General features: G+C 42.7%; 1 protein-coding gene and 1 long non-coding RNA gene across 7 annotated transcripts in view; one reads left to right on the top strand and one right to left on the bottom strand.

The window, feature by feature from the left end:
• Positions 1-16297, bottom strand: part of PGBD5 (piggyBac transposable element derived 5) — an 87148-nt gene that overhangs the window by 1595 nt on the left and 69256 nt on the right. For 2 of the 5 annotated variants that reach the window (XM_045011348.1, XM_045011345.1), the window contains exons 5-8: positions 12076-12273; positions 5960-6065; positions 2380-2499; positions 139-2281 (exon numbers count right to left, since the gene is read on the bottom strand). In XM_045011348.1, coding sequence (XP_044867283.1) covers positions 2182-2281; positions 2380-2499; positions 5960-6065; positions 12076-12273 — 524 coding nt within the window. In that variant the 3' untranslated portion in view covers positions 139-2181. Of the gene's footprint in view, positions 1-51; positions 119-138; positions 2500-5959; positions 6066-12075; positions 12274-16297 lie in introns of those variants that run through there. The other 3 variants (XM_045011346.1, XM_045011347.1, XM_045011344.1) reach the window with 3 other exon arrangements.
• The window catches only part of LOC123367243, a 37389-nt gene that overhangs the window by 18105 nt on the left and 2987 nt on the right, over positions 1-16297 (top strand). Inside the window, exons 4-6 of one of the 2 annotated variants that reach the window (XR_006578374.1) lie at positions 7390-7424; positions 9556-9645; positions 12784-12940. This is a non-coding gene — a long non-coding RNA (uncharacterized LOC123367243). Of the gene's footprint in view, positions 1-7389; positions 7425-9555; positions 9646-12783; positions 12941-16297 lie in introns of those variants that run through there. The other variant, XR_006578373.1, reaches the window with a different exon arrangement.

Raw genomic sequence — 16297 nt, 5'->3', positions numbered from 1 at the left:
GAGAAATATCCTGACAGCACTGACCTACTGGACTTGCACAGCCTGGTAGTTGGAAAGCGGGAGGTCTCAGTCAGAAGCTAGGCACAGATCAGGTGAGGTCTGGATGCCAAATATCCTGCTGCGTTTGAAGGTTGTGTGGGAAAAAGCAAACTCCATTATGCAGTGGAAGAATTTGGCAGAAACAGACAGTTCTCACCCCCCAGCCCAAGAGAATGATCTTGTCCATCTTTGGGCTTCTAAATTGTATCACCCCGCCCCTGCTAGAGCCTTACTGACTATTTATTGCTTCTTATAACCCTGCTGGCAATTATGGGGCACAAGCAAGATAACTTGTATTTTCAAAATTCCTCTACATCTCTCAGAACGCCAGGGGGTGCTGAGTGAGTGTTTTTCTAATTGACATTTATCTTTCCCCATTTATGCCCCATGGACAGTGAATTTAGGCTGCTCAAACCCACCTTCCCTTTATGGCCAGTTTCACTGAAAGGGTCTCCTATACTAGGAGGAGGAAGTTGTGTTCTGGGACACACACAGTAGAAAATTTAAAAACAAACGTTTCTTAACTAATGAAAACCTCTCTCTGGTCAAGTAAAGTTTGTGTGAAACTTTTTTTTTCTTCCCCCTCCAAACAAAATCCAAATTTTGGGACAACTACTTGTGCCCCTTAAAACGAGCAGTGACTAGCATGTAAAACTCTCATCAAAGTCAATGAGAGCTTTCCTATTGCCTTTGGTGAGAGTTGGCCCAAACCATCCACAAAGAGAAGTTGCATCATATTTGTGCCCTGTAAATTAGTGCGTTCCCATAAGTTCTACCATACTAAAGTTTTAACTGTAATATGTCTCCCAGTTTACTGGGTTGTGGCTTTAATCAATAATGTGATGAAGGAAGAGCCGTATTTTACTCCAGTGCTGGATTTTTGCCCCCTGCTCTCAGACCTCTTTCCCCTTTTGCTTTCCCCACTGACGCGTCCTGGTGGCAGTGAACTCCACTATTCTGCTGAAAACATTCAGCCAACAAGTCTTGTCAATACTAGCCAGTGGCACCAGGCTGCACTAATTCCAAATGGTTCTAGCTTCCAGAGAGTCACTCAGAACAAGGAAAGCATTTGGGTTTTGTTCTGCTTCAGTGATGTCAACGTCTGGTTGCACCTGAACAGTTTTTTACAATGACACGCTATTTTTCTAAACATATAATCTGCAAAAATACAGCTACTGTGACGCATTTCAAATTCTAAGAAGGATTCCTACAGAACACCCAACAGTGAAAACGCAAAACGCACTGCTATCGGTGAACTATTTTTTGCTTGCCAAATGTGTGTTAATAGGAAATGAAGATCTAAGATGAAGAATCTGTCTTGATATTTAAAAAAAAAAAGGGGGGGGAGGGAGAAAAGAGAAATCATCCATAGAAATTTAAGTAAAACAGTCCATTAAGGTAGATCTTAAGCAACAGTTAGAAGAACCTGAAGCTACAACTGAAATCAAGGAAAATATAGTTGTTTTAGTACTTACACTCAGATTTCTCACCTGCACACGGGCAACATGGAAGCTATGGTGGCAGGCAGTATTATCTCATTTATTTGTTAAACTATGTGCATCAATTTAGCTTTCCCCATGATTTTTAAAATTTCACTCAGGCTTTTTTTTTTTTAAGGTTCTCCAAGATGTTTAATTTTCCCCTAAACTTTTTATTCCTATATGGCAATCTGATTGCCTTACACTAATAAAAAAAAATTCTTAACTGTTACTCTCTTTATTGTCTTTGCCTGTAACAAGCAATCTGTCAATATACTTGTGAAGAACATAAATCTATGTTGTTTCTCTTTAACCCTGTCATGATTCCTTACAAGATGTCAAGCATTGTTATCCATGACACAACATTGCTTGTTCCACAGTTAAAGAACTCCAGACAATGGTAATGCCCACCCAGGACCACTGAGCTACATCCCTTTGTGGCAACCTCGTGGTGAGCCCTATGGAAGCCTTACAAGATTACCCTGTTCAACAGATATGGCAGACAAATGGCTACTAACTTAAATCTTTTTGGATGGACAGGTACCCGCAGAGCATTCACAGATGCAGTTGTGTGTTGACTTTTTTCCTGTGGCTCTCTCTGTAGGACACTCAAGAGCCAGCTGCTACTTTTAACAAAGTCTCCACCCCTCTACTGGCATCACTGTCATTTTCCTATAGGGAGCGGCATTGGTGATGTCATGAGTTTCCCTGCTTTGACATTCCAGAGCTGTGGTTTCCTCTTCTGCTCCCCCTCCACCCCATACCTAAGCCACAAGGAATAATGCATCAATGAGAAGGTGAGGTGTCCTCCAAGCCCAGCAGCTCCTTTATAAGTCTCTCACCAAACTGTGCCCGGCTATACCTTTTCACGTGGTAGGCATCTGACATTTTGTAGAGGATGTAGGCATTGTTTATGGCAATGCTGATGGTAAACCAGAACACTTGTTGCCAGGTCTTGTTTGGTTTATGAGAAATGAAATACCTATGAAAGGGGGAGAGAGCGAAAAGATAATCAACATTCAAACCCTTCTATGTGTGTCTTGCTAGGAGGCAAGAAAAGTGACCCCAGACGTTCTGCAGGCCCAGGAGCTCTCATTGGGACGATAAAATACACCAGCTGTTCATTGTCCCTGTCTTAAGGGACATGTACAACAATATGTTTGATAACTCTTTGTTGTAGTAAAGTTATGAGAGAATCTCTAGTTCTCCCTCTTCGGTGCAATGTTCGGTTGTCTGTGTCTTGCATTTTTCTGCACTCATCAAAAAGTCCTAGCTCCAGGGTTGCCAATAGATCACATCATCTGGGCAAAAAAAATGCATGATGGAAAAGGCCTGTTTTGGTCACCTAGCAGTACAGGATCGGTCACTTCAGTACTTTTGGTCTCCATCCAGTTTTCAGTGTGCCAAGTGGTGGAGCTTCCACCACTTCCCTTGGCAACCTATGCTGTAGCTAAATATAGCTCACTGTCAGGAAACCTTTCTTCCTGAGATTTAGCCTAAATTTTCCCTCAGTTAACTTCAGGCCATCAGTCCTAGTTCATCCCTTTGTACCACCCCAAATAATCACACACTCTGATGTTCACGTCCTTCATATACTTGTAGACTTGGACTCCTGCCCCATTATTCATTGCCTTGCCAATTTCCTATTATCATTGGAACAGAGGGATTAACTGGACATTAATTTCTCTTCTCTAAACATCCTCCAGTTGCTCAATATCTTTCTGGCAATGAGATGCCCAAAACGGAGTCCACTATTGCAGTAACATACAACATGGCAATATATTAGTTTGCCTCTTTCTCCCAAACAAGTTCCCCAAATTGTGCTCAGCAGGCAGCTCTTACCCTTACAATACTCAACAGTGAGGCATTTGGTCCAGCTCCTCAAAAGTATTTAGGTGCCAAACTCCCATTGAAATCAGTGGGAGTTAAGCACCTCACTACCTGCTGTACTAACTCCCAGAGAAAGTGCTTAATGCTCTAAGAGCCATGTTCTGGTTACAGTTTTCAAAATAGCTTCAGGTTCAGCCCCACATCACAACCAGGTCCACCAGCTAAAACAGCAAAAGCCCAGAGGTCCAGATTTGCTGCACAGCACCAGCTGCTGTTAACCTGGAGAACGCTTATGGGCTTAGTTAAGCGTTCTTTTATGTGTTGGACCCAAACCATGATGCAATTTGAATTTATCCAGAACCCAGTTCCTTTGTTTTTAAAAATGGCACATTTTACTGACTTCCTGCCTAGTGAGAAACCGCATGTGCATTTGGAAGCAACAGACCTTAGAGATGGGGGAGGGCCCATTCAGTCACCTTGCCCATTGTTGTCATTGTGCCAAACTGTTCCCTTAACCCTTATATTACTAAGACCTAATGCTTGGCTGGTGGTAGTATACAGGGGCTTGGGTATTGCAACATTGAACACTATGGCATCTGACTTCTGGGCACCTAGAAAATCTGCGGATCAGTGTTCTGCAAAACTGAGTTAGGCGCCCCAGCTCCCTATACAAGGAATGGGGAGAGAGCGGTGCCTAAGAATGTGATCTACAAAGCCAGCATGCTAGGTGGGGAGTGGCCTAAGATCGCCATCGGGAGATGCCAATGGCAGGGGTGTGCGCTAAGCCTCCGGCAGAGGAGGGAATTGAACCTGAGGCTCTGATATCCCAGCTGCATGCTCTAACTACTAGAATAAAAGTTACAAGCTCGCTGCCTCTTTCTTTGGCTGGATTTTGAATGGGACCCAATCCAGCATACGTGCTCAGAGGCCACCTATCAGATCAGGCCCCTCATGTGACTTAGATGGTTGAATGCTTGTCTCTTCCTGGTTTGTGACTTACTCTAGGGCTTAGGCAGTTGCCTAGAGGGAGGTACCGGCCTGCATGCCCAGAGGCAGAAACTTAGGCGCCAAGTGAGTTTAGGTAGCTACAGGGTTCAGTGGAAGTTTTGTGGATCACAGTGGACCCAAGACTGGGACTTGTGCAGCTCAACCTGCGACTTGAGCACCTAACAGTTTTCATGGATCCCATCCCATGTACAAATGTAATAACATATAGCTTGTAAAATGGCTGCCATAACTCTGCTTCACTGAATGCCATCTGCCCAAATACACCTGTGATCCAGTGTACAACCAGAAAGGAAATACATGGAACTGTCTATTTCGGATCATCATCCAAGCTGAGCAAAAAGCACTAAGCAAACTGCCTAAATGGTGAAAAGTTTATTTTTAAAGAAGTCATGCAGCCTTAGCAAAACAGTCATGTAAATTTGCCAAGTGAGGCACAAAACCTACTCATGTACCCTTGCCATGAGGATTATCAGGGCAAAAACATCATTTTGCTAACCCACAGGAAGACAGCTACTTGTCCATGGCAAGAAAGCTTGTGTACAGCTGATTAAGGTGCTGCTAGTAGCACAGGGAAGGAACAGGGGTTTTTTAATGACCACTTAAGCAAAGATATCCTTAAAAGTCAAGGATACAAAAACAGCCCCAGACAGGGCAAGGAGGGAATTAAGAATCTGTGAAAGGACCTGCCCAGCTCCAGGGGAAGTGCAGAGGCTGCTAATTATGGAGCGTCCTGCAGCTGATGCTCACTAAGGGTAGACAACATAGAGAGGGCAGCTATAGCAAAGAAAATCTCTTGTAGTTATGACTTGGATCAAAGCTGCTGTAACTATTCCCTGGTGCCTGGGAGCAGCTGGATTATAACACGGTGAAGCTGGTGACTGACAGTGTGTTGGAAGGCAGTAGAAACTCCTGGTAGCCTTAGGCTATGTCTACACTACCACTTGTATTGCTCAGGGGTGTGAATATTCCACCCACTGGGCAACACAAGTTACCCTGACCTAAACGCTAGTGTGTCTCCCACCGACATAGCTTCTGCTGCTTGCGGAGGTGGTTTTATTATGCTAACAGGAGAGCTCTCTCCCGTGGGCAATGAGTGTCTTCACCAGACTCACTGGTTTGGCCCTAAACCCAAACTTTAGCCTAAACCTAATGTGGATCCACCACCACTTTGGTTCTTCTCTCTCAAACAGCTCTCTAGCTATGCCATTTAAATACTCCAAGGATGCAATTGTCATGGTGTTTTGGCTGACGAATGGACAGACAGGAGTATCGCAGTGTTGTTTTGGATCTGGTCCAGTTTTGCTGAATTATGTAAGCTGTGAAGGGGGGAGGGAAGGATGTTCTGAATTTAATCAGAACTGTTTGTTCATATCTAACTCCTACACACATTCCCAAGATAATGGTCAGCAGTGCAGCTTGCTCCCCTTAGGAAAATCATGTGCAAAGCTACAGAGCCCGATTCCACTTGCTTTGAAGTAAATGAGAGTTTTGGCATTGAATTTAATGAGGGCAGGATCATGCTCCTAGTCTCTCCTCAAAATCTAAGAAAGGTTCAAATGGTCCAGTAACATGGGATTCACCCACTTGCCATCCCACCCACTTACTTGCTGTATTTGTCGTCATATTTGCAGATATAGCTAAGATGAGCAGCAAAAGCTTCTACTGCCAACGGGCATGGGATCTCGCCACTTTTTCTCTTAATTATAACTCCTGCATCAATTAAAAAACAAAACAAAACACAGCTGTTGAATCTTAACTGTTTGTGTTAGCATCAGTGTTACCAACTACAATACACTTTCTGAAAAGGGGATTTGAGATCAGCTACTTAGTGTGCCAGCGCTAGCAAGACTCCATTAATCGTTTGAACTTCTATGCTGAAAATAAACCTTGTTGATCTTGAATTTACTTTCCTTCCCCCACCCCTCTTCTCAGTCCAACTAGCACCTGGAAGATTGTATCATAGACCTTGCTAGTAATGTGCATGCCAAAGCAACTGTGGGCAATGCAAGAGAGATTATTTTATTTTTTTAAGAGGTCAAAACACAAACTTGAACTCTTTCCTGAGCTCCAGCTAGGGGCCCTTCATGGTGGGGCGCTTGTTGGTCAGACTTCATGTGGTGGTGATTGCTTCTTAATGCACTAGTATCTTGCTGAGATGCTAAATTCGAACTTGCAAAAGTTCAGCTTTGATTCACTGGGACAGAATGCTGTGGGTTTGGATTCTGGTGTGTACTATTTGCCTAGCCCTTCTTCATGGACTGAGACACTAGCAGGTACTGAAGAGCAATGGTTACCATGGGATGTGATAATCACCTCTGTTGCAGTTGTAAGCCTTAAGGTAGTGGGGTCTACAGGGAGCACTGTAAGCAAAACAGCTGGTGCCAGATATGGCTGCAAACTGTCTTAGGCTGGTGTTATATGCTGCAGATACCACCTGCCTCACCATGATTCATCCTTGAGGTGAGACACTTCCCCTCTTCCCAGCTGTACTGCCTCCACCCTGTCTTTGCTACTGCATTTGTATCCAGAGCTCTCTCACTCCTGCAAGGAAACTGATGAGACCAGTGGTCTGGAGAAGGGAAAAGTTCATGGGGCACTTGGTTAGAAATCTAGTCCAGGCCTGCCTGGTGTGATGGGCTGAAGAGTCAGAGAAGCATTTGTAATTTATTTCCAGATGTCTCATATGAAGTTTCTGCAGGAGGCACTTGTCTGTGCTCTATTACCGCCCTGTGCCCAAGGAAATGGGACTTGTGCACATTTTGTAAATAAACCAAACTAAGAAAATACTGGACTCCACATCACTGAGCTCTGCTTCAAATAGGGACACTGACACATCCTTTGCTGCTCAGCAAAGGAGCAATACAATTTGCTAAGCAGCAGCAGGTTGGGGGCCTTGGAGGTTAGTTTGGAGCGGAAATCTGATATGGAGTCTGGGATTTTCTTCATATACATTTAGGGTGGGGTCCATGGAGGGACTAGGGTGTTGCAATCCTCAGCATCATGGTGCCTAACCTCCTGTGATTTTTTTTTCTAGGTGCCCAGAACAACATCATACTCGACAAAGCTGAGGTAGGCACCTATCTTTCCCCATTCGTTACATAGGGAGCCTAGGCACCTAAGAATGTGATCCACAAAAGCCAGCATGCTAGGTGGGGTGCAGCCAAAGCTAGCTAATGGGAGATGCCAATGTGAGGGTGGGGTGTGAATCCCCACCCCTTTCTTGGAGATGGGGGTCTATATCTGGACTGCAGGGAGATGCCAAGTTCAGCTTAGGGATCCATGAATAGTAACCAGCCACTTCAAGTCAGGTGGAGTAGGTACCTAAGTAATGTCTTGTGAGAATGAAGTAGGCGCCTGCCTCACTCCACACCCAGTGGTGGTAGTGCCACTCCGTTCCCTCTGCAGGTGTGTTCTATTCTTTTCCCTTAGGCTTTGATTGTCTGGTATATTTAAACTGTAAACTCTCTTTGAAGCAGGGACTGTCTCCCTCACTCTGCATGGTGCCTAGCACAATGGAACCCTGTCCTTCACTGTCTCCTAGGGACTATCCTAATTCCTCCGGGAAGGCAGCTCGGCTTGACTGAAGTTACTGAGACACAAAGGATTAAGGTGCCTTGTGCTTGGTCTCACTTTTAGTTACTGTCTGTTTGGATGAGATCCCAGACTCCTCCTGGCTCTCTGGTCTTTCCTGAATCTTCTAAACCATTAAATTACTTCATAAGACATCCAGACCAAAATTGTTACTCATGTTTTGATTACAGGCTTGAGAATTAAATTCTTTTGGCTAGAAGTACAGTTCCCTCCATTATCTCTGACATGTCCCCTACGACACCCTACTTGGTAGGCCCTGTTTTGAATCGAAGACTCGCAGCACATACTAAGTGTCATATTTATGACTGATCCATATGACTGTTTGTTTAAAGCCTTTGAGTGACAGATTTTAATGAGTCCCAAATGATGTTAGAGTTGAGCATGATGCATGATAGAACATGGTGGGCAAAGGGGGGACCCTTAAAGCTTACAAAACCAATATTTCTTATTGCCCTCAACATACCTAGCAAGGGTGTTTTTTATTTTCTTTGATGGAATAGTCCTGAAAGATCTGGTTGACTGTATGAAGACAAGGCTGTCTTTCCATGTCTTTCTCCTAGTAAGTCAGAAAGTATAAGGAGATCTGTTCAGTGCAGGTGTGTTTCGTGAAACTTTTTTTGGCTTCTAGAATTTCCTTTGATTCGCCTTCCGCCATTCACTTTCACTACAAATGTGTGATTAAAGCTACATAGCACCATGTACTCCCTCTTATTTTCCATTATAGACTGTTAAAGTGTTTCAATTTCTGGACTGTGGATAGGTTTATCTTGTAGCACTTCGCAGGCTTGATTCGGGCCATTGGTAGGAGGGGGCCAGCAAGGTTCCCCAGAAAGAGGTTGGGGTGGCACAAATTGCTCAAACCTTTGACACTGCCCTGGGAGCCCCTCTGGTCAACAGTGCTCCAGCAGATAGCGCTGGCTGAGAGGTGGCATTGCCAGGATACACCGATGATGTGCTCATTCAGCAGACCCTCCCCCCGCCCCCAAGATGTCTTGCTAACAGGGCTCCTATGTAGCCCCTCCCCTGGTAGAGCTCCCAGAGAAGTACTGAGCTGCAAACACTGCTTGTTCTTTCCTGGGGCGTGGAGAGAGGTGGGCCATGCTGCTAACTCTTGTGATTTTTTTAAATCCCAACTCTTACAATCGTGTGTGTGGTGGTTTTCCCTTAATGCTCCAGCTCCTGGCATTATGTGATTGTGAGAATCTCAGCTTTTATTGGAAAGGGGGGGGGGGGGAAATGAGCCATGGTTACAGAGAAGCTTGAAAATGTGACCCAATCGCATGCTAAAGCTCAGCCACCAGAAGGCAAATAAAATCACCCAAAATGTTTGTGGTTTTTTTTGTTTTGTTTTAGCCAATCCCTGACTCATGATTTTTGAACAGTGAGTTGATAATATTAGGAGCAGCTTGCATGTTCCGTGGTGTGCAGGGGCTGTTAGTGGGGTGTGTGCACCCATAGGGGTGAACAGAGCACTGCAGGTCCGAAGTGCTGTACAGATATCCTCTAACAAATCCTCAAAGTCCCGTGATGTAAGGAAATGCATAGACCTGAATTTCCATAGTTTAAAAGGTCTGAAGCATAATTCTACTACAATGTTTTTCCCCACCAGACTCATCAGTGAATTCTCATAAAGGGTATTTGGAAGTTTAGCGCCAAAATCTTCAACTGGTGTAAATTGCTGAAGTCATACAGGACACAGGTGAGATTCCCTTTCTCTGTTTTTATTTTATGTAAAGTAAGTAACTAGGTTAATTCTTGTTGCCTCCACCTTTGCTGAAATCCTCATCCATGCCTCAGCTTGCCCTTGTCCTCACTATAGCAACTTCCTTCTCAAGTCCCCCTGGGTGCAGTAAGCTGCCGCCCACTTTTAATGCAAAAAGCTGTGACAACATGGCTCCATTCTCAAACTGTTTCACTGGCCCCCACTCGTCTCCAGCTCCAGCTCAAAACTGCCTTCCCTGTGCTTATTCCAGTCTACATCACTGACATGTCTCTCCCTCCTTCCTTTCCCACTCGATCCATGTGCTCAACACTGGCTTTACTGCAGTCTTGCCACAGTGTGTGTGAAAGACGTCTCCTCTGTGCCCCTGACATTGGAAAGAGACTTCTTGGGCCAGATCCTTAGTTGGCATAAACTGGCATTGCTACATTCACTTCAACTGAGAGATGCCAATTTACACCACCTGGCAATCTGGCCCTCTACCAGTCTCAATGAATCTCCCTCCTTTCTCAAATCTCAACTGAAGCCTTTATCTTTTCTCCCTAGCCTATAACTCACATTTTCTCTGAATTTGCTACTATTTGTTTAATGTTCTTTATCAAGAATCCCTGTGAAGCATTTTAGTGAACATGTACTTGAAAGATTTTGCATACCTTAGAGGCTAAACTTTGTAAACCATTATCATGTTCTGTAAATGGAACTACGTGAGTTTATACCAGCTGAGGTTCTAGCCTCATCTACGTACCAGTGTGTGACTTTACGCTGAGATGGGTCCTAAACATGCAGATTTTCACACCCATGTGTAAAATTTGTTGTCTGTCTGCTCTGCTTCTGTTAACATTCAACCAGTTTGTAAAGGTGGTTGTGTTTGTTTTGTTTGTAAAGCTTAACGGTCACCTAGATTTTTCTTTTCTGAAACTTGTTTTTAGTAATTGTAGCCAAAGACAGCAGCTTTGTGCTAGTGCACGAGAACCAGGTGATGCTTATTGACTTGACTTTGGTTTAATTACTCCAGTTGCATTGTCCATACTTGCTAACATGCAAAAAGCAAACATAATGACCATAAATTAGCTTGTTGAACTTAATTCAATTTAAAATTTAAGGTCTTATTAGAAAGGCTCTAATTCTGTATTGCTGGTGTCTGATTCTGCAAACATATAGTAACTTCATATAATTCCATGGGTTTCAATCGAACTACTAATGAGTAACTTCTTTCTCATGTGTTTTTAGAATCAGGCCCTAAGACACCAACCCTTTCAAGTTATCTGCTCTTTTTAGTTAAATCAATGTTCTCTTGTGACGTATAATAGCATTCCAAGTAGCGTCCAGTTCCCTAGCTCATTGCATAAAGGTTAGGATGTGTGGTGAATTCTGATAAATGAACCCCCAATTCCTATGACATTTAGCCATATGGTGTGCCTATGCAACACTTAACTACCACCTGAATACCTTAAATTCTGTACAAGTTTTTGAGAATGTGGTTTAAGCACCAAGTTACCTTTGTAAGCAGTAGCACCTTACATTTTAAATATGTAACATTCTTTCAGCTATAATTTGACTTTTGTATTTTACTCACTTTGGACAACAGAACTACAAGAGATTTTAAATGGACAAACTACTCTTTAAAAATGTCCTTTCATGTTGGGTTTTGTAAATATTTTTTCAAAACTTAATTATGCCTAAAAATCTTGGAGTCCCTTAAAAAACCCCTCTCCTAGTAAGATCAGTTTCAGCTGAGTCTTCAAGAAACTATTCACACTCTAAACTACTCCCAAATATACTTCTGGCTGTTCTGGTTTTCTTTTTAGCGGCTGCACAATCAGTTTAGTATGCAATGGGAAGGCTCTTGACAAAAGCCATTTGTATGTGATGAATGGGTTTTAAATCCATAGGAGAAACTAATTCTAGAATCTGGTCAAAGTTTTAATAGTCAATATGGTTCTTATCGGTCCAAAATATTTTATGCATTTAGGAGTTACTCTTTACAAAGACTTATCATGCAATTATCCCATGAGACACCTTGTTACATATAGGATTTTAACCTCCGTTACAACTCTCTGCACGAACACAGGTCAGCTGGGATGTGTATAACACCAAAAAGAAACAGCTCTCTCCTGTGCCAGCTAAAGGAGTAACTATTAGCTGGTAGCATTAGTAAGCTTTAACTTTATGCAGAGAAGACATCAGTTGCAGACAGAACACGTTTAGCCACTGCTAATGTAGATTAACTAGTACCTTATGGACAAGAGCAAACACAATGGAAATTATCATTAATGCTACGGTTTATCTAGGATAATTATCAAGCTGCTTGTCTGGGGTTATCAAACTTAGTAAGTGTCCTATCTTGTCTTGTCACCTATTTTGAAAAACATGGTCACAGTACAGGTAGCGATACTGCTGACTGCTCACCTTGTTGAACTGGAGAATAGGCATTAGTGAGAAAACGAAAATGCCCTTTGTTGTACCAGCAGATCAGGGACATGTTTCCTCTCATCTTTATTCTGTACTGCCCTCTGGACTGAGGAGCATCTGGGTTATGCAGCATTGATGGAGGAAGGCCTGTGCAGTCACTTTTCCTGGAACTCAGCAATCCGCAGCAATAAATCTCTGCACGTGAAAGAGAATAAATTCCCATCAGCAAACCATCTGATAGGGTTAGAAAGAAATGACAGTGGGCTGTCTGACCTATTTGACTGGAGCAAGAGCTGGTCCTAAAACTAAGCCAGTAGATACATAAGTTGGCCAATAGCTGAGGATTTCCCTGTGGTATCCAGGACCACTCTCTCTTTGCAGGCTCCAGGAAGAAATGCTTTCAATATATGAGGCCAGAGAGCCAGTTCTCCAGGTGATTTAATACAATAAACGGGGGTATAATTAAAATGAAACGAAAAGGGAGAATATAGGCCAAGTAGCTGAACTTCCCACCAATGAGACTTATTAGGTTGTGACATTTCCTCCCAGGGAGGAGGCCACATTGCTTTGGGCATTGCACATTAGACTCGACAAAGTAGTGGAGGACGTACTCTCTTCCATGTTTAACTACGCTGATAAGGAGGCCAAAGCCTTTTTTCCAATTTAAGTTGTCTGAAATGATCCCCATGATGCTTTTAATCCTAGAGCCTATGGCTGACAGCTTTTGGTGCTAGCAGATGACAACTCAGCCTACAACTGCCTCGCAGTACAATCTTATCAACGCTCATCAATTCTACCCTCCTTCATCCATGACAAAAGGATGAGTAAAGGGACCCATGAGTAAATTCATATGTTGTGAAACCCAGACACGTCTCACTCTAGCAATCAATGTAGCCACATCAGAATAACCAAATCATTTAACATACGTTAATAATGACAGTGCCTAGCTTGTGTTGAGTATGTGTAGGTGATAAGAAAAATATCAGAGGGTTAAAACTTCCATTCATCGGATTAATTTAAAGAGCATATACTAATAGAATTTCTTGCTATCAGAAGAGAGAGACTCTGCATAGGAAATTTAGTCAGAAATCCCCAAATCAAACAGCTGATCAACTGGATTAAAGGATCAAATCCAGCTTTGGCCAAGAGTCAAATCTTTCAGTATTGAGATACTTGATACTGCAAAGCAATGTCCTCTTCCTGATGTGAGCTTTACAAAATCCAGGAAATCTTAAATCCAAATCTCCTCACCATCTCTCTCTAGGCTTTGTTTTGACTATATGAAGGGAATGAGAGCGCACACATCTGTGTGTATATTATACTTAGACTGATCCACTTAAACTACAGCAGCCCAAAGCTGCTATTTCAGGTAAAACAAAATAGGTCTGTTAACTGAGAACACTGACCTACATTTTAGAGTCTAAAATCTACTTATTGAACTATCATCCTTCAGCAAATAAAGAATATTAAAAATCAAACCACTTGATCAAGGGGGAACAGAGGCTGTTACATACTAAGCGTCTCTTCTGCCTTTATCGGTCTGGAATTCTGTACGCTCTTTGGAGCAGGGGCAGTCTTTTGTGTGGGGGTTTCTGTTTGTACCGCACCTAGTGCAGTGCGGTCCTGGTCCTTCACTAGGGCTCCTAGGTGCTATGGTAATACAAAATAATCAATAGTGCTCATGAACTGATCCAAAGAGCAGAAAACAATTGGCAACTGGTTCTTGAGATTTCCCAAACAGTGCTTTATAAAACCAGAAAAAAAAACCACAGGCTGGGAGACCACAGAACTATAAATTAAAAAAAAATTACAGCTGCATTACATTTTTACATAAACATATAATTGTTCCTGTTACCCCAGCAGTAAGACTGAAGCAGTGACTCTTCAATTAGAAGACATGAGCTTTTTAAATGTCAGAATGGAAAACCAACACATCAACGTAGCTATTTGAGTTTAGGGGAGGACTTGTCTAATGGATCCTGTGTTATCTCCCAGTTCTGATCTCAACCATTGGAATTTCAAATCATAGAAATGGCTGGAAGGGATTTGAAAAGAGAGATCTCTGCACTGTGGTGGGACAAGTATACATATGATATGTGCTAAAAACCCTCTTGCTACCACTATCTCTGAAACTTTCTCTAACAAGTCTGTGACCACCTAGGATTTTAGTTGTCACTATGTGCCATTGAGAACGTCACTGCAGCAACAGGATTAGAACTCTGATCCTCCTGCTCCAATAGCACAATCCCTTAACCTAGAGAAGAATTTCCTTTAGCTGCTAGCATTATAGGGTCTATGACTCGCTGAAAGGCCATTTTAATTCTCCTCAGCAGAGGGCAGTAGAACACAGCCGCTCTAGCCAGTACATTACTATTTTTAGGATTGCTGAGGTAATTAAGTGCAGCCTTTTCTTAAGCTCATGTAAGCTTGCAAAAGACTCAAGCAGCTGTTTTGCTCTTTTCATAAGACAATTGGAACCATCTTGCACATCTCAGGAAAAAATAATGAAGCATCTCCTTACATAACACAAAGTGGTGACCAATATGGTAGCTGCAGATTTAGTATCACCACTTGCAGAGGATGGCATATGTAATTTGTGGAGGTTTTTAAAAGCTGTAATTTAGAACAACCAGTTGCTATGGCAATAGCAGCAATAAAAATTAAGCCCATCTGGCACAATGGTGTGGTCCAAATTTAATTAAATGCTTAACATGTTTTATTACAGCCCAGAAGAAAATGAAGTGTTATAGAATTCAAAAGAAGTCTGATTGAACAGACCCCAGTCCTGCTCTCATTAGTAGGGCCCTACCAATTTCACAGCCATGAAAAACGTGTCCCAGATTGTGAAATAAGCCTTTCCCTGTGAAATCTGACCTCCCCCTTGCTGCAAGTCCCTGCCAGGCTGTGGAGGAACAGGACTTGTCCTTCCCCTGCAGGGCTGCTGTGTGGGACAAATGGGGCAGATCAGACCCACCACCTTTTGGGTTGGGACCTCCATGGTTACAACGCCATGAAATTTCAGATGTAAACAGCTGAAAACTTGAAACTGATCAATTAAAAAATCCTCTGGCCATCAAATTGATCAAAATGGACTGTGAATTTGGTAGGGCCCTACTCATAAGTCAATGGTAACATTCTTGCTTCAGAGGGAAATTTAAGAGGGCTTCATCGGGGTGCTGGTACAATTTTTATAGTGGGGGTGCTGAGAGCCATTGAATCCAACTGTAAACCCTGTTGATAACTACTTCAAGCCAGGGGGTGCGGCACCACCCTCAGCACCCCTACTTTCACCACCTATGGGCTTCATTCATACAGAGCCCATTCCAACTGTCATTTCTATTTCAACTAAAAAAGCAGCCCACAAATCTGTGCTTAAGTAGGGAATCTCAACCGGTTCAGTTCACAAACAGCAATATCTAAACTTCATGAGTGAGCTCGAATCTCACCAGGACAGGCGCTCATATAAAATTTCTGGCATCTCTACTTCTAGTCACATCTAAAACTCCATGCAGAATAGCATTTCCTGTGCCATTTCAGTGCCTGGTTCCTGTTCTACTTGGAAACCAGAAACTTATGCTCCATGGTCATAAAGGTAGTTATATAAAGTAGGCTTACATCGAGTTTGGTTTTTGAAACAGTCAGAGAGGACGTTCTTATTTTTCAGAAGAAGCCCATGGTCCAATTTTAATGACTTCTTTGGAATTGAGTGTTGAAGACATCCTTTTATATTCACAGAAACACTTTGGGATGATACAATTAAGGTTATTACTAATTTCAGAACAGTACTATTGTAGTTATGAAACAGAGATGGGAGGTAATTTTATAGTGAAGGCTCCACAAAAGCCTTGACTTTTCCAAAAGTGAACAGTGAACAGTGATTTTATTTATTGGTGCCTACACTTTTGGATTCCAATGGAAGGGAATCCTAAAGGCTCTGACTTTCAGAGGACAGGTGACCAGCACTTTCAGAAAAATCAGGCCCTTTCAAGATGTCAGTTCAGGCACTCAACTACTAAGGCACCTAATAACTAGTTTGTTTGGGGGGGGTTTTGGTTAAAAAGTCTTGGTTCAAATCTTTCCCCACTGTCCATGTTAAAGATTCACAGAAAGCATTGCAAAGATGGATGAATAGAAATTCCTTTGACTCAAATTTTGGTGATTTTTTTTTCTCCATCTCTATTCATTCGGCTCTAGCCCAGGAACTATAATTTCTCTAGAA

This window comes from Mauremys mutica, chromosome 3, assembly GCF_020497125.1.
Source record: "Mauremys mutica isolate MM-2020 ecotype Southern chromosome 3, ASM2049712v1, whole genome shotgun sequence".
In the NCBI taxonomy this organism is placed as follows: domain Eukaryota; kingdom Metazoa; phylum Chordata; order Testudines; family Geoemydidae; genus Mauremys; species Mauremys mutica.
Note: the sequence above shows the minus strand (reverse complement) of the source record. Positions and strands in the feature narration are given on the sequence as shown.